The sequence below is a fragment of the Cyanistes caeruleus genome, chromosome 12 (genome assembly GCF_971803275.1).
Source record: "Cyanistes caeruleus chromosome 12, bCyaCae1.hap1.1, whole genome shotgun sequence".
Lineage (NCBI taxonomy): Eukaryota > Metazoa > Chordata > Aves > Passeriformes > Paridae > Cyanistes > Cyanistes caeruleus.
In genome coordinates, this window is record NC_141712.1 from 20,861,997 (window position 1) to 20,886,763 (window position 24,767).

Genomic DNA, 24,767 nt, shown 5'->3' on the forward strand with positions numbered 1-24,767 from the left:
GGAAATCACAACAAGATTTGCCTTTTCTCCAGGAAATCCAGGTAAGATTCTAACTAACTCATTCTGACTAATGTTCACCTCAAATACTCCCCAAAGAAAGCATTATTGCTTGGTTAAGGATCAATCATTTTCATGGCAACTGACAATAATTTTTCCCAACAACAAACAAATAGAATCGGCAAAGTGCTTAAACTTAATTCCATGAAAGGAATTCTCACCATCAATAAAAGAATCTTGTCCTTCCTTATTTCAGGAAGGAAAGGGTTTGAATAATGAACCAGAAGTAATGCAATTACTGTAACAACATTTATAATGAGCTGAACCTACTGAAAGGCGGCAGGACAGTGGGGCAGCTCTGGACCTGAAAACCATCTCTGTCAGCCCCTTCTCACCTTCAGGTACGGCGCAGCTTCAAAGGGCACCAGCTCCGACAGGAACTCAAAGAGGAAGACCAGAGTTTTCTTACTGCTCCCGTGGTGGCCACCAGCATTCCCAAAGGAAGCCTGAAACAGGGGAAAATGGCAAGACAGCCTTTCAGCGTGGAGAGAATCCTCCCCTAAGCAGTGCCATAACCGAGCGCACCAATCCCAAACATCCTGCTTCTGCCAGGAGAATCCTTCTGGAGAAAAAGCTCCAGAGAATGTTTATAGGATCATGGAATGGTTTGGGTGGGAGGGACCTTAAAGACCATCTAGATCCAATCCCCTGCCACACTGTCCCAGGTGGCTCCAAGCCCCATCCAAGCTGGTCTTGGACACTGCCAGGGATCCAGGGGCAGCCACAGCTGCTCTGGGCACCTGTGCCAGGGCCTGCCCACCCTCACAGGGAGAAATTCCTTCCCCATATCCCATCCATCCTGGCCCTCTGGCAGTGGGAGCCACTCCCTGTGTCCTGTCCCTCCATCCCTTGTCCCCAGTCCCTCTCCAGCTCTCCTGGAGCCCCTTCAGGCCCTGCAAGGGGCTCTGAGCTCTCCCTGGAGCTTCTCCAGTGAACACCCCCAGCTCTCCCAGCCTGGCTCTGGAGCAGAGGGGCTCCCTTGGATCATGGTGACTTCTGTGGAAGTTTGCTGCCATGAGAACACTTAAACAAAGCAACTTTGAGATCCACCAGAAGATTGATATTCATGAGGACCCACAAATCTGCAGGTTTCTACACAGGTTTATCTGGGCATCCTAAGGAAAACAACCAGTCTGAGACCACAGAGAACACAAGCAGTTTGCCTTTTGATACCTCCTGGACGCTCTATCAGCCAAAGCTGAGCTTAGATTTGCAAACTCATACAAAGGAATTTCCAGGTTGAATTTATGTGGAGATTTGCATCCCTAAAATACCCACCTGTTTACAGTTAAAAGCAACAACCAATTATCTGTAAGGTCAAACACAGCAATTACAGCTGCATGCAAACCTCCAGGAAACAGGAATGCTTCCTCTGCCACAACCCCCAACGTATGCAATAACAACAGTGCTGCTTATCAAGATACTGAAATCTATCCAAGATGATGATAATAACAGGAATTACATGTCTGCATTCCTAGCAAATAACTAGAACAGGCAAGGTGGACCTAAAAGATGAAAGGAGGGAAAACTGAGGAAAGCCAAATAAATTTATTCTTTGCAGACTCAAAGGCAGTAATAAATATTCAATCATTTCTAATATCAATAACATCACTTGTACTTTTCTTTTTTATTTTTCTTCCCCTTTCTCATTCCTGGTTATCCTGTCTGGAGCAAGGCTTTCTCCACGTAGCAGAACATTCCTTATGCACAGGTTGCCTCACACAATTAAAGCAAAGCTCACCAGTCAGGCCTCACTTAGTCTCACCTTAAACCACTCTGAGTAAGGCATGAAGACAGCAGGGCCCTCCAGAGCAGCCTGACGAGCGATCAGGAACGCAGTGATCATGTTTTCCATGTCATAATTCCCAAAGGCCTTTAGCAGGAGATGGCTCAGTAGATCTAGGAACATAAAACAATAACCTCACACTTTGCTCCTGACTACAGTGCTGTATTTTCTGCAGCAAAGGAAGACAAATATCTGTGATAAAACATAAGGCAGGACATGTATTGCAGCCTGGAGAACCTCTGGGGTGTGATTTTATTTTTTTATGCACTTTCAGCTGTCAAACACACTTGCATTTCCTGCAGGCAGTCCAGCACTGGGATAATTAGTAAGGAATTCTCACAAACAAGCTCTGCTAGCAAAGGTGAGCTAGAACTAAGTAATCACTATGCCAATTAATAACGAAGGTAATTATCAAACAACCACCCTGGGCTGTACACAAAGTTTGAGAAGTGGCAGGCACGAGGCCTGGCATTCACATCACCACAGACATGGAAAGTCTGAGTGGAAAAGCAGATGTCCTGCTGCTCTTTTCCTTGCAGGAACCCCAGCCAGCCCCCGGGGATGACTCCCCTGCTCCCCACCCCAGCAGCAGGGCACACACCAGGCTGGCAGTGCCCACCTACCCTTGAAGAGCTGCTCAGCCTCAGCCTGGCACACCACCAGCGTGGACACACAGGACAGGACGTGCTGCCAGTTCACCTCGTGGGTCTCCAGGACTTTCTGCAGCTGGCAGATGGATTCCTTCACACTGAATGCCACCAGCAGCTGGAGGAGTGATGGCAAATCCTGTTAGCCAGGACATCCAGCCACAAGAAAGAGGGGAATACAGACAAGACTGACAGGCTTCTCTGTGACTTTTTCAAGCTATCCTGCAGCTTTTGGATCAGCTTCCCAGGCTCAAATATCAGCCTGGGCTGGAACCAGCACCAGCTACAATAAACAGTAAAATTCACATTATTTCAGAACTCATGTCTATTCTGTACCAGCGGAAATTCCCATCTCCAATCAGCATCTTTGTTCTCATTAAGTGCTCTGCACTAGCACAAAACAGCATAGCTCCTTTCCCTCATGCTTCCTTCTCCCGGAGTTTCAGGTGATTGGTTTGGATTCTGCAAGTGGATAATGTCACACTGATTTCCAAAAACCTGATTTCAGGTATTTCAGTGGATATAAACCCAACATAACAAAGTTCTCTGAGTGGCACCAGGCAGACGAACCTTGCGGTACAGAGCTGTGAGCAGGGGAGAAGTCCTGGTGAAGCTCCACTCCTTCTGCATCTGGATGGCATCAGACACTGCACCCACAAAAAGAAAACTTCAGCAGCAGGTTTTGAAATACACCCAAAACACATCAGTTTCCCTTGTGCAGCCATTAAAAACTGCCCAGTGTAATTGTGTCTCCCATTTGTCTTTGGCTGTGGCACAGGGACTGGGCCATTCCACTATGGCACTGTGACCCCAGAGCTGTTTTGGTGATCACACGTGCGTAGGCTGACGTGGCACATGCACAGAGAATCACCAGGGAATCAGCTTTTCCCTCATTAACCTCTCTCATCTGGGAGCCAGCAATGACACAGCTCTCCCACACAACAGACAAGCAGCTCCACATCACAGCTCATGGGGATTTTACCAGAGATTTTATAGCTCAAACATGTTTCTTCCTGAAAACATCAAGCTTCACAATTACTGATCTGGGATTAGAACTTTCCTGTCCAAAACTTTCTCCTGAACTATGAGCCTCAGATGACTTTTTTTTCCCTGATTTGGCACCTGCTTATACAGACCCCAGGAAGGAGCTGAGAAGCAAGAGGCTGCTCTGGCTCTGGGTCCACCAGGCAGAGGAGGGACAGAGCACTGGACACACCTGGACACACCTGGACACACCTGGACACATCTGTCCCTGCCCATTCCCACCTTTCAGCACAGGGTTGTAGGTGAGAACCTCGGTCAGGGTGTGTCTGAAAAACTGCCTCAAGGAATCCGGGTGAGCCACGCTTCCATAAAGCGACACGTTGAACACATTCAGCCTGCAAAGGACAAGGAAACACCAGAAACAGTGTCAGCCAGGTACTGATTAATTGTGATCACCCAGGTACTGATAACAAATGATCCAATAGCTGCTGATGTCATAGGAACAACCAGGTGCAGCTTAGGGTGAATGACTGATTTTTGTTCTACATCCATCTTATCAAATTTCCACAAAGATATACTTTTTTTGCATGTATTAAAACAACCCAAACAACTCGTGGTTACCCAATACTACGCAGCCATCAGATTTACAAATGTGGGTCTAAGGTGTATCCCAGCAGGGGTTTGAAGGTGACATGCACAAAGCAGTTAAATAAAACAAGTTTGGAATCAGGAATTGGAGATGGTTGCACCTTCCAGGTGTTTCTGCTCACAGGCAGTGAGAAAATGTGATGGGGAATTTTTGGCATGACAAGAGGGAGGTCCAGGGTTGGCTCCAGCACTGCCAGAACCCACTTTCCTACCTGGTCCTTATCTTTATTACAAGCACTTTTGTCTGCACATATTTTATTAGAGGAGAATTCCAAGCACCAGTAGCACTGGGAGGGGTGGGGGCTGTGTCAATAAGTAAAAAAACACCTCACAACATTCCTCCTGCTTCTGTAAGAAGAGCAACAGTGGATAAAATCCTCCTCCTGACACTGTTTGGAACGTTTCTTACCAGAACCTCGCAGCCTGCACCATGGAAACATCTTCCTGCTTCTCTTTACCGACAGCATCAAGCACCCCTGGACCCCAAAACACACAAAAACCCAATGAGAAAGGAACATGACACTAAACCCCACAGGGGAACAAACAGGAATGAGCAATTTGTGCCCCTTTACAAAGGTGACCTCGCTAGGGAAATGTGCAGAAGCCACTCAGCAGCTCAATTCTTACCAGATTTCCTCCAAAGTGACACAGAGACTCAGAAACTATTACCACTGCCCTTGAACCAATTAAAACACATTCCCAAGAACATGCTAATAATGAAGCCATCTAAAAATGCACACAAATCAGCATTTCATTCCCAAACCCAGCCCTAACGCATCTGTGAGGGTGAAGCCTGTCTGGAGGCAGGGATCTGCACAAACTGAATTAACCACCCTGCAGACCAGGGTCCGAACAAAGAACAGGCTGGGGGAGGGCCACGCGTTTGTAATGTGCCATTTGCATAGCAGGAATTCCTTTAAAAGCTCCATCTGCCCCAAAAGGATGGGTAGAGATCAAACAGGTTGGCAGCTTGCTCAGCGCCGTTGTCTTGACGATCAGCCCACACCACTCTGAGCCCACAGACTGGGAAATCCTTTTGCTTTGCAGCCTGCTGCAGCAGCACTTCTGCTTTGTGCCACCCCGCCCTTAAAATCCTCCTCTTTCAACTGTTAAAGGAGCTTGGTTGGTGTATTCAAATCATTTCGTTAAGGAAAAAAAAAAAACAAAACCAGAAAAGAAAATTTACTGAGCAGGGGCAGCGAAGCAGAGGTCCCTCACATGCCACCACAGCTTTAGGATGTAACACTGCTCTCCTGCTGAGGAATACTTTAAGGTTAAGTAGGGGAGAATAAAGCAAAGGAGATAAACTCAGCTTATCTTCAGGCACAGCAGTTGAACACTGCCAGATCATTACAGTGAACACATCGCTCCCAAGCTACTCCCAGCCTGTCCTTCTCCTCCTCTGAAGGTCTTCAGTAACAGGGAATTCTTTTACATTAAAAACCCAAATGTTCTCCAAAGATTAATGAAGTGAGACCCCCTCAAAGGTGACCCACAAGTATGGACTAATAAAATATCTTATATAAACCCCATGCCGTGCATTTTGCAGGCACGCAGGCTGCGAGCGTGGCAGTGCAGGCTGCGCAAACGGGAAGGGCAAATGAAGAGCAGGATGCAGGCTCCTGTCTGCCTGCCAACAGCCTGCTCCTCCTCCTCCTCCAAAATCCCCACTCCTCTGCTGAGGAGGGCTGCTTTTCAACCCTTAAAGGGCCACCTGAGATGGGATTCATACATATTAAATAATACAGCACTTCTCTTGCAGCTTTCTCTTTTTAGAAGAGCTGGCAAGGGCTGTGAGGCATTTCTGTGTACAGCCAGCGCTCCCTGCGAGACCTGGAGCAAGGGATGGGGCTGGCAGTGCCCACAGGGATGGAGAGGGGTGCTGTGGCCTGGCATGGATGGGGTCACCTTTCAGCAGAGGGAAAGCAGCAGGCTCTGCAGCAGCACCGAGCAGGAGTGCCAGCCAGGAGAGCTGTCACTAAGGAGACAGGAGCGACAGCAGCTGCAGTCAGGTGACACCAACCAGGGGTTGGGACACGGCAGGGGTGTAAGGAACGTGACAGCAGCAGGTACAGCATCTCCCTGTGAGGATCAGCTGTGACACAGGACAAAAATAACCCCGTGTGAGTGTGTTTAGTCTCCCTGTGTCGGGATTTGCCGGTAAATCAGGCGCTGCTGCGCTGAGCCCTCGGCACCAGGGCAGCTCAGGCCAGGGCAGGCACGTTGCAGTTCGTGAACATCGGTGTTTAAAGACTACACACCTACACTAGATGTCTTTGCTCAGCACAAAAATAGAGGTTTCACAAAACGTTAGCCTGCAAATCCAAACAGTGAGTCGGCAAAAATCGCTCAACGCTGTCAATTCAAAGTTTAATTTACTAGGCAGGAGAAAATAAATCTAAGCATCAAAAATGATCCTGGCCTAACCTCTGTGCTCCACCTGCTCCCAAGAAAACCTGTTAAAATCAGGAAATGGGGTCAGGTATATGATGTTAAAGCTGGGAGCAGGAAAAAAAAGCAGCATAAAAGACAAGAAATTATCTGCAGTATCTGGAGACACTTTAAGAGAACCACAGGGAAAGCAGAGGCAAATAAAATCAGTGACATAAATATTATGCACAACAGCACAGACAAAGCAGCCAGGCAAAGGATTTCTCCTTAGGGATTCAGCAGTGAGCAAGGACTAGAAGTCTTGGAAACAGCAGTGGCTGCACAATGCTGGGATCACAGCAATACTTACATGCCAGCATTCTCTGCAAGACAGCACGGCAGATCTGTTCAAAATTGACAAATTAAGGGATTTAGAGTTTTAAAGAGCTGCAGTTCAATGCAAAAAAAAAAAAATGTAAACTGACTCAAAGTATTTTGTCCCTCTTAAAGCTTCGCTTTGACCTTAGGCTCTACAATAGAACGGATAAAATAGACAGAAATAAAAATAAAAATAAAATAGCATTCCATGTCTCATATTCTGATGGAATACCCAAGGAATCCAGGTGAAAGGAAGCTTTAAAACCCCTTGATGTACCACCTTGGAGCAATTCTCCATACAAAAAGTCTCCCTTCTGGTTTCACCATTTCCCCCACTCCAGCACTTGTACCACCACCCTCTCCTTGCAGCTCCAAGCTCTGAATTATTTGTACTCAGCAAGAGCCAGAGTTTAATGGAATTGTTTTTATTAAAGCACCATTTGCTACCGGCTTCATTTTGTCCTTACATAGGAAACCTTCTGGAATTCCACTTTCCTTCCCAGCTCTGAAGCCTGCTCAAAGCCATTCTGAAGAAACACGACGGCAAAGTCTGCAAATCAAGAAGGGATTGGTGTTCCAGCATCCCCTCAGCAGAGACACTTTGCTCCTCAGACATTGGAGGGATTTTTTTTCCCCTAAATAAACTAAGAAAATAAATAATAGAAATTGACAGGGGGGAAATGGAACTCTGAAGTATTTCTGGCCCAAAATCTCAGACACACAGTGCCAGTGTTTCACCCCTGAACCACACCCCTCCCAATTACACTTTCTTCAGTTACCATAACTCCAAGGGATGGAAAAATTCAAACCAATTATTTTTTAAAGGGAGAAAATTTGCTGTATTTGCCAAACATAGAAAAAATATACTCCCCAGAGAAATGAGGCAAGGAAACACAAAGTGAGGCCTGTGTTGTTACTCCTCTGAGGTTCTGCCCTGCACCCAGCCCTGGGCCTTGCCTGAGAGAATTCGTTGTGCCAGCTCCATGTCCCCACAGGGGATGTCCCCAGCCTGCTCACAGAGGCCACAGAGGCTGCTGCAGAGCCACTCCACTGCTGCTGGGCCTGCTGGGCTCCTGCAACACACAAAAGCACCTTCAGTTCAACCCTTCTTGCTTTCTGTAAGGCTCAGCTGTCTCTACCTGTGCACTCTGCCCTAAATGTGCCACTTCATTTATTTAATTTGGACCAGCACGTTTGCTTTACCAACAGTTGCTTTTTATATTATTTGCTTTATAAAAGGATCCCACAACACACACATGCAAAGGAAAAATGTGTGTGAAATTGTGCATCCAAGCATTTCCTCATCCCTGACGTGAAAGTGTTTCCATTGAAAAGCCTCTGCTAGAAGAATTTCAGTTCAAATTTCTAAGACACATGGATAAAAATGCTTCATAAAAGAAATTAAATTCTTACTCTATTGTCTTTGGTTCCCTTAAACTGCTTTCATTGTGAAAAGACAAATAAACCAATATCAGAAGCCTAGAAGATCACTGGGACATTCCTTTGACACAATAAGGAAACAACCTGAACTCCACAAATGGGTGAGTTGTTAGCTCTGTATCATGGAATAATGGGATGGTTTGGGTTAAGGATGGTTAAGAAACCTTAATGTTCATCTTGTTTCACCCCCTGCTTGGGCAGGGACATCTTTCACTCAACCAGGTTGCTCTGAGCCCTACCCAACTTGCTCTTGAACACTCATTTGGGGGTTAAAAAAGCAAAATTCTTAGACTGCCAATTCTCTGGAGATTAACCCTGCCAGACCAAAAAAGTGTAAGATTTTGTGAAGATGGAAACACCCACCTTCTGCAGAGCAAGACTCTTTCTCGAGTCCACTTGGTGGACACCAAGCAGCCACCACACCTAAACTGGGCTAATTACCCCAGAGTAACCCCCCAAGCCCACAGCAGCTCTTCAATCCTGCTAATCTGATCCCTTGCCAGCACCTGACTATATCCTCAGTCCAGAATACTCATGTCTAATCCCTGATTATGTTTCAACAGGCTTTAGGAGATTAGCTACATCTGCAAACCTCCAGAGCCCCGCTCACCTCTCCAGCAGCTCTGCCAGGCCAGCGATGTCAGCGCTGTGCAGGTGCCACACGGCCTCCAGCACCGGGGGCTCCTAAGGAGATGTCACCATCAGGTCACAGCCTGCACTGGGCAGTCAACACTTGGCTATTGCAAGTGATACATGAAAAATAAAGCTGGATTCTGTTCATCCCAGCTATCCAGAAATCGTTAAAATTTAAAACTGGCAGCACAGGAAATACGTGGTGATGAAAGATGATGCTTCCTAGAAATTTTGGGGGTTTAGGGATGTAGATGCATCATCATTTTAAATGTTGTTGGGCAAATAATGGATATATTCATCTTTCCCCTCGGGAATCAAAAGGAGCAGGGATATCCCAGGAAACAGGCGACACAGCTGAGTTTCAGGTCTTGTTAATGCAGATCCAGATGCTGATTAGAAAATTGTCTTTTAGTCTATGAACTGTTTATTAGTCTCTGTGGCACAAGGTTGCCACTCCCAATAGAGCTGGGATTGCAGGAGACTACAGGGAGAGACTCTGCAATCAACCAGGCAGAAAGGCTGATGAACACAAAGGAAAAATGCACAAAAATCTGCAGCAGGCAGCAGGCATCACTCCTGTGTGGATCAAATTGCTGCCCTGTAATTGCCCTTCCAGCTGCTGCCCAGAACAGCATGTCCAGGAGAGTCCTGAGGTGGCAAAACAGCACGGCAGGGTGCACCTGGCAGGGAAAGGTGCAGCAGCAGCAGCTTCTGAGCATTCCAGGCAGAACCAACCAGGCCTTCACAAAGCCTTGAGAAGGAAAAGGGGGCCTCGGGCACAGGGAAAAGGCAAAGCCCCGGGAGCTTTCTGCGGTGACCAGCAGCTGCCTCACACCCTGACCCCAAACTAGCCCACATACTTTGTCTTCACAACCTAATTCTTACTGTAACACCCTCAGTTACAGAGTTATCTCTCACTTATCCCCATGTCTGCCCCAGGACCAGATCTTAATCAGCCTGTGAAACACACAGGTTCTATTTTCAGCTCAGGAGCGGATATTTGAGACCAGAGCACAGCCCTTTATCTGGGCAGATCAGCCTTTTCCTCCTTTCCCATGAGAGCAGGGAGGAACCAGAACCATCCCACTCATAAAAAGCCCTTAAGTCCACTCACAGCACCACCTGTCTCCACAAAACACACCCAAATAAAATCAAGACATCCCATTTGTGAGGCAGCACAAGCTGTTATCTGCTATCTGGTTTCTTTCTCTGTGACCTCACTTTGTCCTATCACCACTCTCAGGTAAACAAAGCAGAGAACCAGGATGCCAAAGACACTTGGAATATTGCTGGCAAAGTGTGCTGGGACTGTCACCCCAGTCAGCTGGGAGTTTCTGCACTGGAGAGCACCCCAAAACCATCACCTGATCACCACAGCGCTGTCAATGATCTTTTGTGGCAGCTTCCAATAATTCAAATAATTCCCAACCTTGAGTTTTGAACCCTGAGTTGAAAAAGCAAATCCCACTGCAGAGACAAGGAAGCCCCCACTGAACTTTCTCTAAAAAAACCAAAACAACCAAAAAACCCCCACCATCTGTAATTCAGCTCATGCTTTTGGAAGGTCAGGAAAACCAGTCATTCTCAGGAATTCAGAGATGCCACATCCCATGGATGAAACCTCAAGGTCTGTAACACCACAGTGTTTCTCCATGAGTTCTCACCTTCATTTTCCACATTTCCTGGCAGAAGAGTGAGCGACAGAACACGTTGTTTGCCAGCAAATCCTTCACAGTCTGAAGCAAGCAGGACAACCTCTTCTGGCATCACCCAAGAAACAAAGCAGAAATAATTCCCTTTGTGAATAACACACTCTCAGAAAAACAATTTGTTGCTTTGCCCTGTTTGATGCTTTTTAAAGGGTGAAATGGTGGAGAGAATTCAGGGCAAAGGCCTAAACCTCTCTTTTTATATATCTTGTTCTTCTGCAAGCAAATCAAACACCTCAGTGAATAACTGCCCGCTCGTGTTTGGGGCTTAATCAGAGCAGATAAACTGGGCTTAGAGTCAAACCTAACTATTTTTGATAAATTTTTTTGTTTAAATTGATAAATTGTTTTGTTGCTAAATTAAAGAGAAAGCTTTCCCCTTACTCTCTGGTCAGAGTTGAGCAGTGGGACTCTTGAGGGGCTGGCAGAATCCTGGCAGATCCGCTCCACGTTGGCAATGGCATTTTTGGCTGCCAAGGTCGCTGTGGGCACACCCAGTTTTGAGGCCTGTTCCTGCAGAACAGAGACTAAACAAACCAGCAAAGCACTGTCATCACCAGGCAAGTAAGAAACAAGACCAGAACAATGAAAAGAAAGTAAAACAGGTTGCACATAAAGGGAAAAATTCAATCTGAGGAAGAGTTCTTCCCCACATCTGGCCTGGCACATGCTCACCTATAAATGACCCTCCCTGGTGCTCTGCCCCATCCTGCACATCTGGCTTGGCTGAATCTCCCACCTGGAAACAAAAAAAAAAAACCATAAAACTCTTAGATATCTGTCACACACATTTACAAACCTATCTCTGCACTGCTGGAGCAACTGAAGTGAAATGAACACACAGAACCCACATGAGAATGAAAAAGCACAGATTTCACCTTACAAGAGATGTGTGTTTAGTTATTGTCAGTTTATGCAGAAAAAAGGAGATACAAGTCAAAGTTCCTCATCCCCAGGGACCAAACAGCCCAGCAGCAGCACCAGGAGCAGAATTTCTATAATCCTTATCTTTCAAGTCCTTTCTGTGAAGCCATGAGGCCATAAATATTTGATGAAACATGTCCAAGTGTTGGATCATTTTCTAGCTAAATGCCCATTTTCTTTTTAAACAGGGAAATATTCTCTAGAGAAAGACAGATCCTGTACTATGGGAGATATTTGCATTATCTGTTGTAGCTGTAAAATCAGTGTGTGAGGAGAGGGAGAACGTGGCTGAATCACAATCACAAGATAAGGTTGTTGTGAAGACAGTCATGTTAGTCAGGTGTGGTTGGTAATTCAGAGAAAAGCCAAGTTTCTCCTGAGTTGTTTTCCCTAAATTCACAAGAAGCCAGTTCTGACTCAAAGGAAAATGTACTGTATTTCCTTTTGTCCCAAATCCAAACCATGCTTAACTATTTTTAATCTGTAAAACATTGATGGAAAAGGGATAACAATCTGATTTCTGCAACACAGAGCTTTCAACTTCATCTTTCTTCATCTTTCACTGTTGGTTTTTCTTTCCACGTTATCACAGAAAACTGTGTTCCTGGGACATTGACTCCACAGCCTGCAGCACCCACCTCCAGCTGGGATCTCCCACTGTCCCAGCAGGGCCACGACACCCTGAACTGTCCCGTTCCTACCTCCAGGAGAAGGTCACCCAGGTTCTGGTGGCGATCCAGCAGCTGCAGAGCCGCTTCCTGCAGCTCTGCTTCGCTCCCAAAGGAGCTTTTCCGCTTCCTGGCTCTCCCTGCTGAGAAGTTTGGGTTTATTAACCAGTGTCAGGGCACCCTGAGAGCACCTCCCTTGGCTGTGGGTTAGGGTTGGGATTAGGGTTGGGGTTGGGGTTAGGGTTAGGGTTGGTGTTATAAATGCATATCATATTATTGGCTTTTCACAAATATTATAATGAATGTTATATGTATAAGATTAGAAAATTTTGTTGTATTAATATAGTTTCCTTTATTTCTGTTATTGATGAAACTTAGAAATAGTGGTATAATACATAGATGTTAGCCTATAACATGATATTAAAGCACAAACTACTTTTTCTGTTTATATAACCCAGAGACTAAAAAAGAAAATAGTCAGAGACCCCCTTGCATCCTAAGATTATCTTGTCCAGAGGAAGACAAACAGTCCTCCAAGCCCTCCAAAGGAAAAAATTATGGCACCCCTTATTGAAGGACATAAAACCTAGTGGCACCTAGAAGATTGATCTATTGGGAAGGGGGGGAAAGGAAAAACTAAACAGAGGAACACCAAAGATCCTAAGAAGAATGTCTGAATATGTATGAGAATTTATGGATACGTAGTAGGATTCTATTTTTAAGAGACAACCCTTTGTTAGTAAGGTGTGCTCTCTTGGCTGAACGCAGAGACACCTGGCCGTATCTGTATACTTTATTTTTATCTCCCGATTGTCTTTTTATTAAACTTTCAAATTCTATAAAAAACATGTGAACCTCGTTTTTCACAGTTGGGGTTGGGGTTAGGGTTGGGGTTGGGGTTAGGGTTGGGGTTAGGTTTCCCACCTCCCGCTCCCTGATGCTGGTGGATGTGAGGAAAACACACGGGGACATGAGGGCAGGGAGACGGGGGTGTATGAGGGGAGATGTTGTGTCCCGAGGGCAAATGTTGTGTCCCGAGGGCAGATGTTGTGTCCCGAGGGCAGATGTTGTGTATCGGGGACAGATGTTGTGTATCGGGGCACGGGGTTTTGAGGAAGGAAGATGTGGGTGAGTGTATGGAGCGGGCCGCGGGGACAGAGAGAGGGGTATGTGCAGGTAGAGAGAAGGGATGTACGAAGGCAGAGCGGGGACATGCACGCCCCCCGTCCCTTCCGCTGTCCCCGCGGGGAGCGCCCGGCGCGGAGTTCGCCCCGGGGCCGCCTCAGCCCACACGTACCGAGCAGATCCCGCCAGCTCCTCCCGCCCGCGCCCGCCATCGCGGCCCGCCGCTTCCCGCCACGCGAGCCCGCGCTGCCATTGGCTGCCCCCGACCGAGCCCCCCTCTTCCATTGGCTGGAAGGGACGAGAGGCCGTGCCGCGCCCACCCCATCTCCGCTTCCCATTGGTTGAGGCGCGGCGCGGTCCCGCCCCCTGCCGCCTTCTTGGTAGTGGCGGAGCTGGGCGCTGCCATGTTGGGAAGGTCGGCGGGAGCGGCGGGAGCGGCGGGAGCGGGACACGGAGGGATGGGGGGAAACACGGGGGTCGGGCACGGTGAGGGGACCCGCTCCGCACGGGCTGAGAGCTGCGGAGAGTGCGGGACACCGTGAGGGGACCCGCTCCACACGGGCTGAGAGCTGCGGAGAGTGCGGGCCAGGGTGGGGGATCCGGTCCTGTCAGCTCTGAGCAGTGAGGATGCTGCTGACCCTGATCCCACCCAGCGGAGGGGACAAGAGAGGCTGGAATTCCTAAAGGGAAAAATCACCAGCACTGCTGGGAGAATAAATCATGGAATCACGGAATGGTTTGGATTGGAAGGGAATGGTTCGTCCTGGAAGGGACCTTAAAGCTCATCCTGTTGCACCTCCCACCATTGCAGGGACTCCTTCCACTGTCCCAGGCTGCTCCCAGCCCCAATGTCCCAAGTCTTGGACACTTCCAGGGATCCGGGGGCAGCCACAGCTCCCCACCCCTCTCACTATCCCGTCCAACCCTGCCCTCTGGCATTCCCCTTGTCCTGGCACTCCAGACCCTTGTCCAAAACCCTTCACCCTCTGTTTCCTCAGATCTCTTTAAATCTAGAATGACTTCAAAGTTTCACAGGGAGCAGAGTAGAATTCCCCGAGGGATTTTTCCCTCTGATCTGATCCTTCCTGACAATGAGCTGCTGCTGTTGGCCACCATGGCTTGGAGCAGAAATGATGATTCTTTATGGGAAGATGAAGTCCCCGGGGTGTGTCCACCATCAGGAAGCAGCTCTGGCTGGAATTTGCCATGGATGGTTTATTGATGGATGGTTTATTGCGTGGCCTGGCAGGGTGTGAGTCAGCGGCACGTGATGCCAGGAGCCAGGGAGAACTTCCCGGCAGTGCCAGCAGATCCAGCACGGTGTCCAGCATGGACAGTGCCACGGGATCCCACCGAGGCTGGCAATCCCTGCCAGAGTCACGTTCCTGAGTCGCTTTAACCCCCAATGCCACCTGCAGCTTTGTGTCAGCCCCAGATTTTGGAGTCTCCCATCTTGACTGGCCCCAGCAGGCATCCGAGCTCAGCATTCCAGAGTGCCCCAGGAGTTTATTCCCAGGGTCCCCAAGGGTGTTCCCAAGGTCCTTGCGATGCCTTCGGGGTCTTCAGGGACTTTCCAAGGGTGACCTTAAGGTCCTCATGGTGCCCCCGAGGTTCCCAGGGTGTTTCAAATGCCTCTAGAGTGCTCACAAATGTCCTCAAGGTCTCAGAGTATCCCCCCTCAAACTCTGGCCATATCCGAGGAGCAAACTGCCCAGTAAAATGCTCCCTCCTCCCGTGTTCCCAGTTTATTGCAGCATGGAGGGAACGCAGGAGAGGCACATCCACCCCACAGGTGCTCTGCATGCTCATGTCAGGTTCCTGCGGCTTTGTAAGGATTTTTTTTCCCTGCATATGAGAGCTGAAAGCCGCAGGAATAGATTATCCTCGAGGAAAGAGGGGCACAGCCCTGCTGCAGGTGGCTGGGGAAGGGTTCTGTCCACCCCCCATCCCAGCTCCCCACCTTATTCTGCTTCCACACTGCAGGAGCCAGGAATTCCAACCCTCCCCTAGTGCCCTGACACCATTTCCCAATCACTTCATCTTTCTTTACCCCCTAATTTCTTTCGGCTTTAATTCTATTTCCCTCATCCACACACACGCTTGGCTTCTGTTTGAGTTTTCCATGCCGGTAGCTTTTAATTACACCACGATTCCGTATTAATTACAGATTCACCCAAAGCAAAAGGCTGCGTGCTTTATCATGCAAATGCCTTCCCATGGATCCTGCAGGGTGAGTTTTCCTTCAAACGCCGCACGTCCTCCCGCTCCCATCCCCGACGGTGCCGCCCCGGCTGTGTCCGGAGGCGCTGGAAAGCTGGGAACCGGCCCGGCACGGCTCTGCTCCGGTGGGCAGCACGGGTGCCTTTCCTCCCGCATCCAAACAGGCTCCGAACCGGCTGGTTACAGGCTAAACGGGGCATTCAAACCTCTCAATTCCCACCCAGATGTCGGCGCCGCGGCCACGAGCTGCCCCGGGGGCGGCAGCTGGGCAGGATGCCGTGTGGATCCAGCAGGGGATGAAGCTGGCACCGCGCTCCTGACTCCCTGCAACACGGCCCGTCTGAGCGCTCCCGGAGATGCACGGACACCTTGGCTCACCCGTATCCCTTCTCCCCTTTCTCGTACCCCAGGGCACCACCGGGGCTGTGTTTCTCAGCATCCCAGCTCCATTATCCCAGTTTCCTCCCCAAAGATGGAGCTGGCACTGTTCAGGTTCTCTGGGATGGGAACTGAAGAGCTTTCCTGCTCCATCCCTGGCTGTTTGACAGACATCTCCAGCCCTGGAGAGGCTCTTTGGCCATGTGGGACAGACGAGCAGCTGTGTGTCAGCTCTGTCCCTGTCCCAGCCCTGCCAGCACAGCCCTGGGATTGATCCCAGTTGGTGCTCATTGGTTAATGGAGCTGAGACAGGATTTTATTCTCCTTCCATCATGGAAATGGGAAGCTCATCATGACAAGAGTGTTCATTTGCTCCCTTTGACCTTTCCCATGCACTGGTTGTCCTTTCTGCTGTGTCAGGACAATCCTGCCCTCCCCGTGTGTCTGAAGGGACCAGCTGGTGCCCAAAGGTGATCCTGCTCTCGTGTCAGACTTTCCCAGTGGCTGCAGGATGCCAACCCCACACACCACATTCCCATGGGATATTGTCTCCCTAGAGACTCCAGCTCATCCTGGCACCTTCACCCAGCTCCTGCTGCTCCTGGCCATGCCCAAACTACACCCTGGTGCCTGGAACTCTTGTCCTTCCCTCCAGGAAGCTTTCCTCTCCCAGCCTGGCCCCTTCCCTGTGCCAGCTCCTCATCCCAGCCGAGTGCCCCAGGGTTCTCCTGGCACCGCACTGCTCCGATGGCAGGAGTCCCCGTGGGCACTGGCATCCTGTGTTCCTGCCCTCATTCCTGCTCGTGTGTCCCCAGCTGCCCCTGGAGCCAAGGCCACCGTGTCCCCACCCGTGCTGCCCCACATGTGGCATGTGGGTTCAATGGGGCAAGACCCAGTCTGGGCTGAGCCGTGCACCATGGCCACCCTGCTCCTCTTGGGGCACAGCAGGTCTCGTGTCCCTCGGGGGTGTCACCCAGCACTGCTCCGCACCCGTGCTGGGCACTGCCCCATCACACACCCTGCAATCCGCGCCCCGTGCCCCGCTGTGCGCCCTGAACCCTGCACTCTGCTCCAGTTCACCCAGTGCAACCACTCCCTGCTGCCAGTCCCGCAGCCTGGGCGGGCCGAGCTGTGCCGGGCTGTGCCACACTGTGCTGGGCTGTGCTGAGCTGTGCCGGGCTGTGCCACACTGTGCCACACTGTGCCGAGCTGTGCTGGGCTGTGCCACACTGTGCCACACTGTGCTGAGCTGTGCTGTACCATGCCATGCCATGCCACGGGTGCTGAACGGTTCTGTCCTGTGCTGAGCCGTGCTGTGCCATGCTGCTGAGCGCTGATGTGCCCTGCGGAGCCGAGCTGTGTCGTGCCATGCCAAGCTGTGCCACTCAGCCATACCATACTGCACCGAGCCGCGCTGTGCCGTGCCACACCACTGCCCCGTCCCATTCTGTCCCACGCTGTGCCAAACAATCCCGAGCCATGAGACACCGTGCCGAGCCGTGCTGTAACGTGCCGTGCCACACCGCGCCGTACCGTGCCGTGCCAGGCTGTACCGAGCTCACCACGCCGTGGCGCGCCCACCGTACCGTGCCGTTACCGTACCGTACCGTCCCGAACCGCCCGGCCCGGCCCGGCCCGGCCCGCGCCATCCCGAGCCGTTCCGGGCGCCGGTGCCGGTGCCTGTGCCGGTGCCGGTGCCGGTGCCGGTGCGGGGGGCGGGGTCTCTCCCACCGCCCCTCCCCTTCGCGGCCCCGCCCCCGGCGCGCGCCCCAGCGGTGCGGGATGGAGATGCGGAGTGGGCGTGGCTTGTTGGGGCGTGGCCCCGCGCGGCCTCGCCCCGTCTCCCCCGCCCGGCGCGCCCCGCCCGCGCTCGGCGGTGCGGGATGGGGCGATGGCGCGGGCGGGCGCGGGGCCGCCGCGGGAGCTGTCCCTGGAGGAGGTGCTGAAGTGCTACGAGCAGCCGCTGAACGAGGAGCAGGCCTGGGCGATCTGCTTCCAGGGCTGCCGCGCCGCCGCCGCCGCCCCCGTGGCCCCCGCGCCGCTCCGCACCACCGACATCCGCCTCCGCGCCGACGGCTCCGTCCGCCTGCCCGCCCCGCCGCACGGTGAGGGCCGCCGCCGCCGGGGGGGGCGGGAGCGGGCGGCGCCCGAGCGGGGGGGGGGGGGGACGGGACGGCACCGCCAAACGGGGATTACCGGGGTTTACCGGGGCTTCCGGGCACCGGGACTTGCTGGAGCGCACCGGGGGGCACCGGGGCTTGCGAGCACCGGGAGCGGGGCAGCAGGGTTTGCCGGCACTGGGAATTATCGGCACCGCGGGAGCGGAGCACGGGGGTTTACCAAGGTTTAGCGGGGCTTACGGGCACCGACACCCGGGACACCGGAACGTACTGGCACTGAGGCTTATCGGAGCTTACCGACACTGAGATCCGGCACCGGGGCTTTCCTGCTCCGGAGCTTACCGACACTGGGATCCGGCACCGGGGCTTTCCTGCTCCGGAGCTTACCGGCACTGGGATCTGGCACCGGGGCTTTCCTGCTCCGGAGCTTACCAGCACAAAGAACGGGGAGCTGGGACTTAAAGGCACGGGGACACCAGAGCTTACCAGGGCTAACTAGCACGGGGATCCGGGATGTCGGGATTTACCGGCACCGGGGCTTGTTGGCACCAGGAGCGAGGCGCTGGGATTTATCCACACCGGTGCTTGCTGGCACCGGGACTTCTCTGCACCGGGACCCGGCCCATCGGGACTTACCAGCACGAATAGCGGGGACCTGGGACTTAGGGGCACCGGGACTTAGGGGCACCGGGACTTAGGGGCACCGGGACTTACCGGCACCGGCAGAGGGTGCTGCACCAGCGTCGGGGACGCGGAGGGACCGGGGGTATCGGCAGCGGGGGGGCACCCGCAGAGGCCCCGGCGGGAGGGACCGGCAGCGGCGGGGAAGAAGCGGTCCCGGAGCGGCAGATGGGCAGGAGAAGTGGCACCGGAGAGGGGGAGCAGGCATCGAGGCACCGGCAGCAGGGCAGCGGTGCAGGGGGTCACCAGACAGACTGAGGACAGGAAAAAGGGCCGGTCCCAGCACCGGGGAGCAGAAAAGCGGCACCGGCAGGGGAGGGGGTGAGCCCCAAGCCCTGGCTCTGGCAAGGGGGACCGACGCCAGCAGTGCCGGTATCGGTGCAAGGGGTGGCCTGGGGCCTGAGGAGGGCGTGGGCAGGTGACTTGGGGGTCTGGTGTGGCACTGCTACTGGCACAATCACCAACAAGGTCACTAGCACTGGACGTCCCAGGTGACCCAGTGACGCTGTGGGACACGTGTGGGTGTTTGCGGGGTCCTGGCATCCACCAAGGGGCTGCAGGACACACAGCAAGGACAGATGGACCGACACATGGACACAAGGCACTTCCACGGGCACCCATCTGCACTGCAGGGGACCTTGTCCCCCGCTCCGGGCCCCGGGAGTGGCACACGGGACAGCCCCATCCCTGGTCTTTGTCCTCCCAGCCACCCTTCCACAGGTGGCTTGCACTGCCGGGTATGGCTGTGACGGTTCCGGGGTGTCACCGGGCTGGCTGCCAGCGGTGACACCGGGTGGCTGGATGCCACGAGGAGCACTTGGAGCATGGCCAGCGCCTCCACCCGTCTCGCCCCACAGCGAGGCCACCGGGGATGGCGCCTGGTGTCATCGAGCCACTGCGTGGCCTCGCTCACACTGGGCAGGGACACTGCGGGGTCACTGTGTGTCCTCAGTGCCGGTGGCTGTGCAGACACGGGGGCGCATCCGGTGGCTGCATGCCCAGGGCAGGGACATGCACAGGCATGGCACGTGCCCGTGGCAGCTGGGCATGGCGTGGTCACACCGGCTCCACTGGTCCTGCGTGGCAGTGGCCCCACACCCTGCCTTGAGCCACCGCAGGGCTGGAGCCCGTGTCACCTGCCAGTGCCACCTATCAGTGCTACTGTGCCACCTCCTGCTCCCAGGTTGCTTCTGTGCCAACCTGAGCCGTGTCCCCAGGGATGAAACAGTGAAGGCTTTACAGTGAAGCCTGAGGCTGGGAGGGCTCCGGGTGCCTCTCGGTGCCACTGCAGGTGGTGGCACCAGCCTGGCACGTGGCTTTGCAGCTCTGCCAGGGCTGGATCCGGGCTAGGTGAGCCAGCAGCACCCTCTGGAACCGCTCCACTCCCCCGTCCTGTGGGAATTCCCTCCTCAGCTGTGCCCCCGTGACTGGCGAGAGCTGCTGGGACCCACCAGGTGGCATCCCAGGAGCTGTCACTGCAGTGGGAGCCAGGCTCCGGGACACGGTTTTTTGATGGGCTGGTGTGTGGTACCATGGCAGGGCCACCACTTGTGCTGCCTTTCCTGTCCATTCCTGGCTTGCACACGGCTGGCACATCCTGGTGGCTGCCGCATTGATCAGCTCAATGCAGAGCTAATGATGAGGGAAGTGGAGCCGGGAGCCCTGGGGACACTGCAGAGGCCACTGGTGTTCCTTGTGCTGCAGCTGCCAGGAGGGTTCAAACTGCCCACAAACATGTCCTGGGATTCCCGTGTGTGCCATACTCCAGCTGCGGCTGCCTGTCCCCACTCTGCTGGTGTCCACATCCCAGAGGAGTGCAGGGGGCAGCTCCCCCGAGGGTGCAGAGCTCTCAGTTCCCTCCTGCCCCGGAGGTGAGGGGTACACGGATGCTTGTGCCCCCACAATGTGCCCTCTGGGCAGCTGTGCCAGCACCGCCGGATAGCTGGGCTCAATGGGCAGATGCCCACTGTCCCTTGGAGCCATGCCCTGGGACCGGGACAGCACGGGATGAGCCAGGGAAGGGATCCCAGCTGGGGGGAGGAGCAGCTGGGGGTGTCAGCAGCTCAGGGTGGGGGCTCCTCAGCCGGAGGGGGTGGGTACCACATCCCTGGGTGATGCAGGGTGGAGTACTCAGCACGGGGCCGTGGGTACCGGTGGTGACTCTGCCCTCCTCCCCCAGACCTGCCCGCGCTGCTGACGCCCTCCGCCGAAGCCCAGGTACGTGGGGGCCGGTGACCTGCCCCGTCTGCCATCCCAGCCCGGTGTGGGGTGGGCACGGCTCCCTTCCCCCCCCGACAGGGGTTACAGGTCCTGGGACAGGACCCAGCAGCAAGGGGGGAGCGGGGACAGCGGGTGCCAGGGTGCACGGGGTCCCCACCGGTGCTGTCCCCCGCAGATGGTGCAGTCGCTGGGCTTTGCCGTGTACCGGGCGCTGGACTGGGGACTGGACGAGAACGAGGAGCGGGAGCTGAGCCCGCGCCTGGAGCAGCTCATCGACCTGATGACCAACAGCGACTCCGAGGACAGCGGCTGCGCCACGGCCGACGAGGGCTATGGGGGGCAGGATGAGGAGGAGGAGGGGGGCGAGGGGCCGCCTCGCTCCGTGCGCACCTTCGGCCAGGCCATGCGCTGCTGTGCCGCCCGCCTGGCCGACCCCGCGGGCGCCCCGGGGCACTACCAGGCTGTGTGCCGCGCCCTCTTCGCCGAGACCGTGGAGCTCATGGCCTTCCTCGCCAAGATCCGCGATGCCAAGGAGGTGAGCATGGGTGCCCGCTGGCACCGCCGCCCTGCCGGGGAAAGCACCTGCAGTGACAAGGGACTGGGGAGGCTGCGGTGCCCCTTCTGCCCATCCCAGCCGGGGCTGCTGGTGCCGGTGTTTGGCCGTACAGCCTCTGCCACACTGTGGTGCTGGCTGGGAATCAGGAACTGGGGTGCACCTCAGCGCCGCACTCCCAGCTGGACCTTCAGCGCCACCAGGACAGGGTGACAGCATCTTGTGCCTCAACAGCTACTGCAGAAGCTGAAGGAGGATGAGGAAGAGGAGGAGCGGCCGGCGGCGGAGCTGGGCAACCTGCGCAACACAGACTGGGTACGGCAGCGTGCCCGGGCATGGGGGCTGTGCCGGCCATGGCAAGGTGCTGACACCGTGTCCGTGTGTGCCCCCAGGCCCGGCTGTGGGTGCAGCTGATGAGGGAGCTGCGGCACGGAGTGAAGCTGAAGAAGGTGCAAGAGAAGCAGTTCAACCCTCTGCCCACCGAGTACCAGCTCACACCCTTTGAGATGCTCATGCAGGACATCCGTGCCCGCAACTACAAACTCCGCAAGGTCATGGTGAGCGTGGCCACCGTGCCAGCCCCTCACCCTCCATCCTGCCACTCTCCAGCCCAGGACTGACCCCCTTCTCTCCCCAGGTGGATGGAGACATCCCCCCCAGGGTGAAGAAAGATGCCCACGAGCTCATCCTTGACTTCATCCGCTCACGGCCCCCCCTGAAGCAGGTGGGTGCCAGCACGGGGCCACCTCCCTGGTGTGACAATGCTGGTGGGTCCCATGGGTGCCATCCCTGGGTGTCCCATCTGTGCATCCCGCAGGCATCAGAGCGGCGGCTGCGGCCGCTGCCCCAGAAGCAGAGGACGCTCCATGAGAAGATCCTGGAGGAGATCAGGCAGGAGCGGAAGCTCCGGCCCGTGGAGCAGAAAGGTACCGATGTCCCCTCCCTGCTGTGCTATGTCACCTGTGTGCCCATCCCCACGGCACTGAGCCTGTCCCTCTGCAGGATACAGCTCCTTGCCCTGCATCCCACACGCCTGTGCTGGCCACCTGACCTCCAGCTCCTGCCTCGAGCTGTCCCGGTGCCCGGCCAGCGCCGTGCCTGTGCGCCCACGGCCACGTGTCCTGCTCAAGGCACCCACCCTGGCCGAGATGGAGGAGATGAACCTCTCTGAGGCAAGGGGGAACCTGCAGAGGTGGGGAGTCTCAGGGGGTGCCAGGGTGCCCTTGGTGACAGTGCCATGGCCTTGCAGGATGAGGACTCTCCGGCCACAGAGGTGCCGCTGAAGCGGGATCGCTCCTTCTCAGAGCAGGACCTGGCACAGCTGCAGAGCCAGCTGGGAAGTGACCAGGCTGTGCCCCGGGACCCAGAGCCACTGCAGCCCGAGCCCCGGCCCCGCTCAGGTACTGCCAGGAGTCCCCATGTCCCTGTCCCCAGGGGTCTGTGCCCTGCCTTTCAGCAGTGGGGGCACTGAGCAACATGTCCTTACCAATGCCTCCCTATCCCTCCCGGCAGGCTCTGTCCCCGCCAGCTGCCACCCGCTGCCAGATGGCCCAGCACTGCCCCGGGCTGCCCTCGGCGCTGTGGAAGAGAGGCCGGAGGATGGATCCAGTGCTGCCCCTGCCAGCAGCTCCAAGCACCTCTGGCTGGTGGGTTCTGGGGACACCAGCTGGGAACACGGGCTGGGGACAACAGCCGAGGCTGGGGGTCCTTGTGCCAGAGATACTCTGCCTGTCCTGGGACACTCTGCCTATGCCAGGGATGCTCTGCCCATGTTTGGAGTCTCTGCCCTGGCACAGGAGTGCTCTGGACCGTGCCCGGTGCCACAGTCCAGTGTGACATTTCCCCCCTGTTCCACAGGAGTTCAGCCACCCTGTGGAGAGCCTGGCCCTGACTGTGGAGGAGATGATCAACGTGCGCAGGGTGCTGGTCAAGGCTGAGATGGAGAAGTTCCTGCAGAGCAAGGAGCTGTACAGCAGCCTGCGGAGGGGGAAGGTGGGAATGGGGGGCTGGAGGGGCTGGGGGCCACGTGTCCTCACCCACACACCCCCAGCTCACCCTGCTCTGCCCACAGGTCTGCTGCTGCTGTAGGGCCAAGTTTCCTCTCTTCTCCTGGCCTGCATCGTGTTTCTTCTGCAAGCGGTGAGCACTGTGCCATGCTGTGCCAAGCTGTGCCAAGCTGTGCCAAGCTGTGCCAAGCTGTGCCGTGCCACGGGGCTGGGAGGGCAGCAGCAGGGTCCCCACAATGGCCCCTCTCACCCACCTCTCTCTGTGTACCCAGGTCTGTCTGTAGCTCCTGCAGTCTAAAGGTAAGGGACTGGCTCTGGGCAGTGCCACTGCGTCCCTGTCCCTGTCCCACTCCACTCCTGTCCTGTCTTGTCACTGCAGCCATCCCCATTCCTGTACGCCCTATCCCATCCCTGTCCCTGTCCCATCCGCCCTGACTCCCGCATTCCGGCAGATGAAGATGCCTTCCAAGAAGCTGGCTCACATCCCCGTCTACGCGCTGGGCTTCGAGAGCCTGCCGGGCTCGCTGCCGCCCCGGGCCCCGCCGCTGCGCCGGAGGGAGCCCTTCCAGTGAGTCCCTGAGCCTTCCTCCCCCTCTCCCTCCTCCTCCTCCTCCTCTGCCGGCGGAGGCTGACGGGGTGCCCTGTGCCGCAGCTCGCTGTCGGGGCCGTGCTGGCGCCGGGTGGAGGAGGAATTCCCGCACATCTACGCCCAGGGCTCGGTCCTGCGCGACGTCTGCTCCGACTGCGCCGGCTTCGTCACGGACGTGGTCAGCTCCAGCCGCCGCAGCGTGGCCGTCCTGAACGCCAGCGCCGCGTCCCGGCGCCACGCCAAGGCCCGCTCCCTCTACAGCGACGCGTGGCTCCAGTGAAGGGCCGGGAGCCCCGGTGATGGTCGCCACGGGGGTGCCGGTCACCCCGGCACAGCCCCCCGATGTACATATATACATAGGACGGATACACACAGCTTCTATATTTATATACGTTATGGACCGGGGGATAGAAGGAGCCGTTCCCGCTGTCCCTGCCATCCCCTTCTGTCCCCGCCACCGGCCCCCGAGGGGATGGATCCCGCTGTGGGCCACTGCAGAGCCCCGGAGGACGGGTCCCGCTGCGGGGCAGCTCCTGGGGGACGGATCCTGCTGCGGGACACCCGCAGTCCCTGTGCTGTCCCCGCTTCTGTGCCAAGCCCTGGCTGTGCCGGGGTGCCCGGTGCCCTGGGC

At 55.0% G+C, this 24,767-nt stretch overlaps 2 protein-coding genes across 11 annotated transcripts in view; one reads left to right on the forward strand and one right to left on the reverse strand.

Annotated features, from left to right (window-relative positions):
• Positions 1–13,627, reverse strand: part of FANCA (FA complementation group A) — a 32,475-nt gene extending 18,848 nt beyond the window's left edge. For 6 of the 10 annotated variants that reach the window (XR_015275495.1, XR_015275494.1, XM_086847969.1 and 3 more), the window contains exons 1-15: positions 13,542–13,618; positions 12,278–12,384; positions 11,328–11,391; positions 11,037–11,179; positions 10,608–10,703; positions 8,921–8,994; positions 7,828–7,943; positions 7,338–7,420; positions 6,863–6,896; positions 4,532–4,598; positions 3,757–3,869; positions 3,061–3,137; positions 2,467–2,608; positions 1,823–1,956; positions 393–503 (exon numbers count right to left, since the gene is read on the reverse strand). Coding sequence is in view for 8 of the 10 variants with exons in the window: in XM_086847969.1 (XP_086704095.1) it covers positions 393–503; positions 1,823–1,956; positions 2,467–2,608; positions 3,061–3,137; positions 3,757–3,869; positions 4,532–4,598; positions 6,863–6,896; positions 7,338–7,420; positions 7,828–7,943; positions 8,921–8,994; positions 10,608–10,703; positions 11,037–11,179; positions 11,328–11,391; positions 12,278–12,384; positions 13,542–13,581 (1,401 nt within the window). In the remaining 2 variants the exon portion in view is untranslated. Of the gene's footprint in view, positions 1–392; positions 504–1,822; positions 1,957–2,466; positions 2,609–3,060; positions 3,138–3,756; positions 3,870–4,531; positions 4,599–6,862; positions 6,897–7,337; positions 7,421–7,827; positions 7,944–8,920; positions 8,995–10,607; positions 10,704–11,036; positions 11,180–11,327; positions 11,392–12,277; positions 12,388–13,541 lie in introns of all 10 variants that reach the window. The other 4 variants (XM_086847967.1, XM_086847965.1, XM_086847962.1 and 1 more) reach the window with 1 other exon arrangement.
• Positions 13,628–17,781: 4,154 nt separating this feature from the next.
• On the forward strand, positions 17,782–24,506 carry SPIRE2 (spire type actin nucleation factor 2). The gene is made up of 15 exons (XM_086848031.1): positions 17,782–18,072; positions 20,948–20,985; positions 21,164–21,523; positions 21,776–21,856; positions 21,934–22,098; positions 22,179–22,265; positions 22,359–22,467; positions 22,544–22,713; positions 22,791–22,941; positions 23,054–23,187; positions 23,399–23,533; positions 23,613–23,680; positions 23,820–23,847; positions 24,000–24,115; positions 24,200–24,506. Exons 1-15 carry the CDS (start codon positions 17,859–17,861, stop codon positions 24,414–24,416), a joined length of 2,073 nt encoding a protein of 690 aa, XP_086704157.1. The 5' UTR covers positions 17,782–17,858; the 3' UTR covers positions 24,417–24,506.
• Positions 24,507–24,767: the final 261 nt, after the last annotated feature.

Coding starts and splice junctions, on each gene's coding strand:
- SPIRE2 (XM_086848031.1), top strand. CDS start 17,859: ATGGCGCGGGCGGGCGCGGGGCCGCCGCGGGAGCTGTCCCTGGAGGAG. Junction 22,266..22,358: donor CACGGCCCCCCCTGAAGCAG/GTGGGTGCCAGC, acceptor TGCATCCCGCAG/GCATCAGAGCGGCGGCTGCG. Junction 23,534..23,612: donor GCAGCCTGCGGAGGGGGAAG/GTGGGAATGGGG, acceptor CTCTGCCCACAG/GTCTGCTGCTGCTGTAGGGC.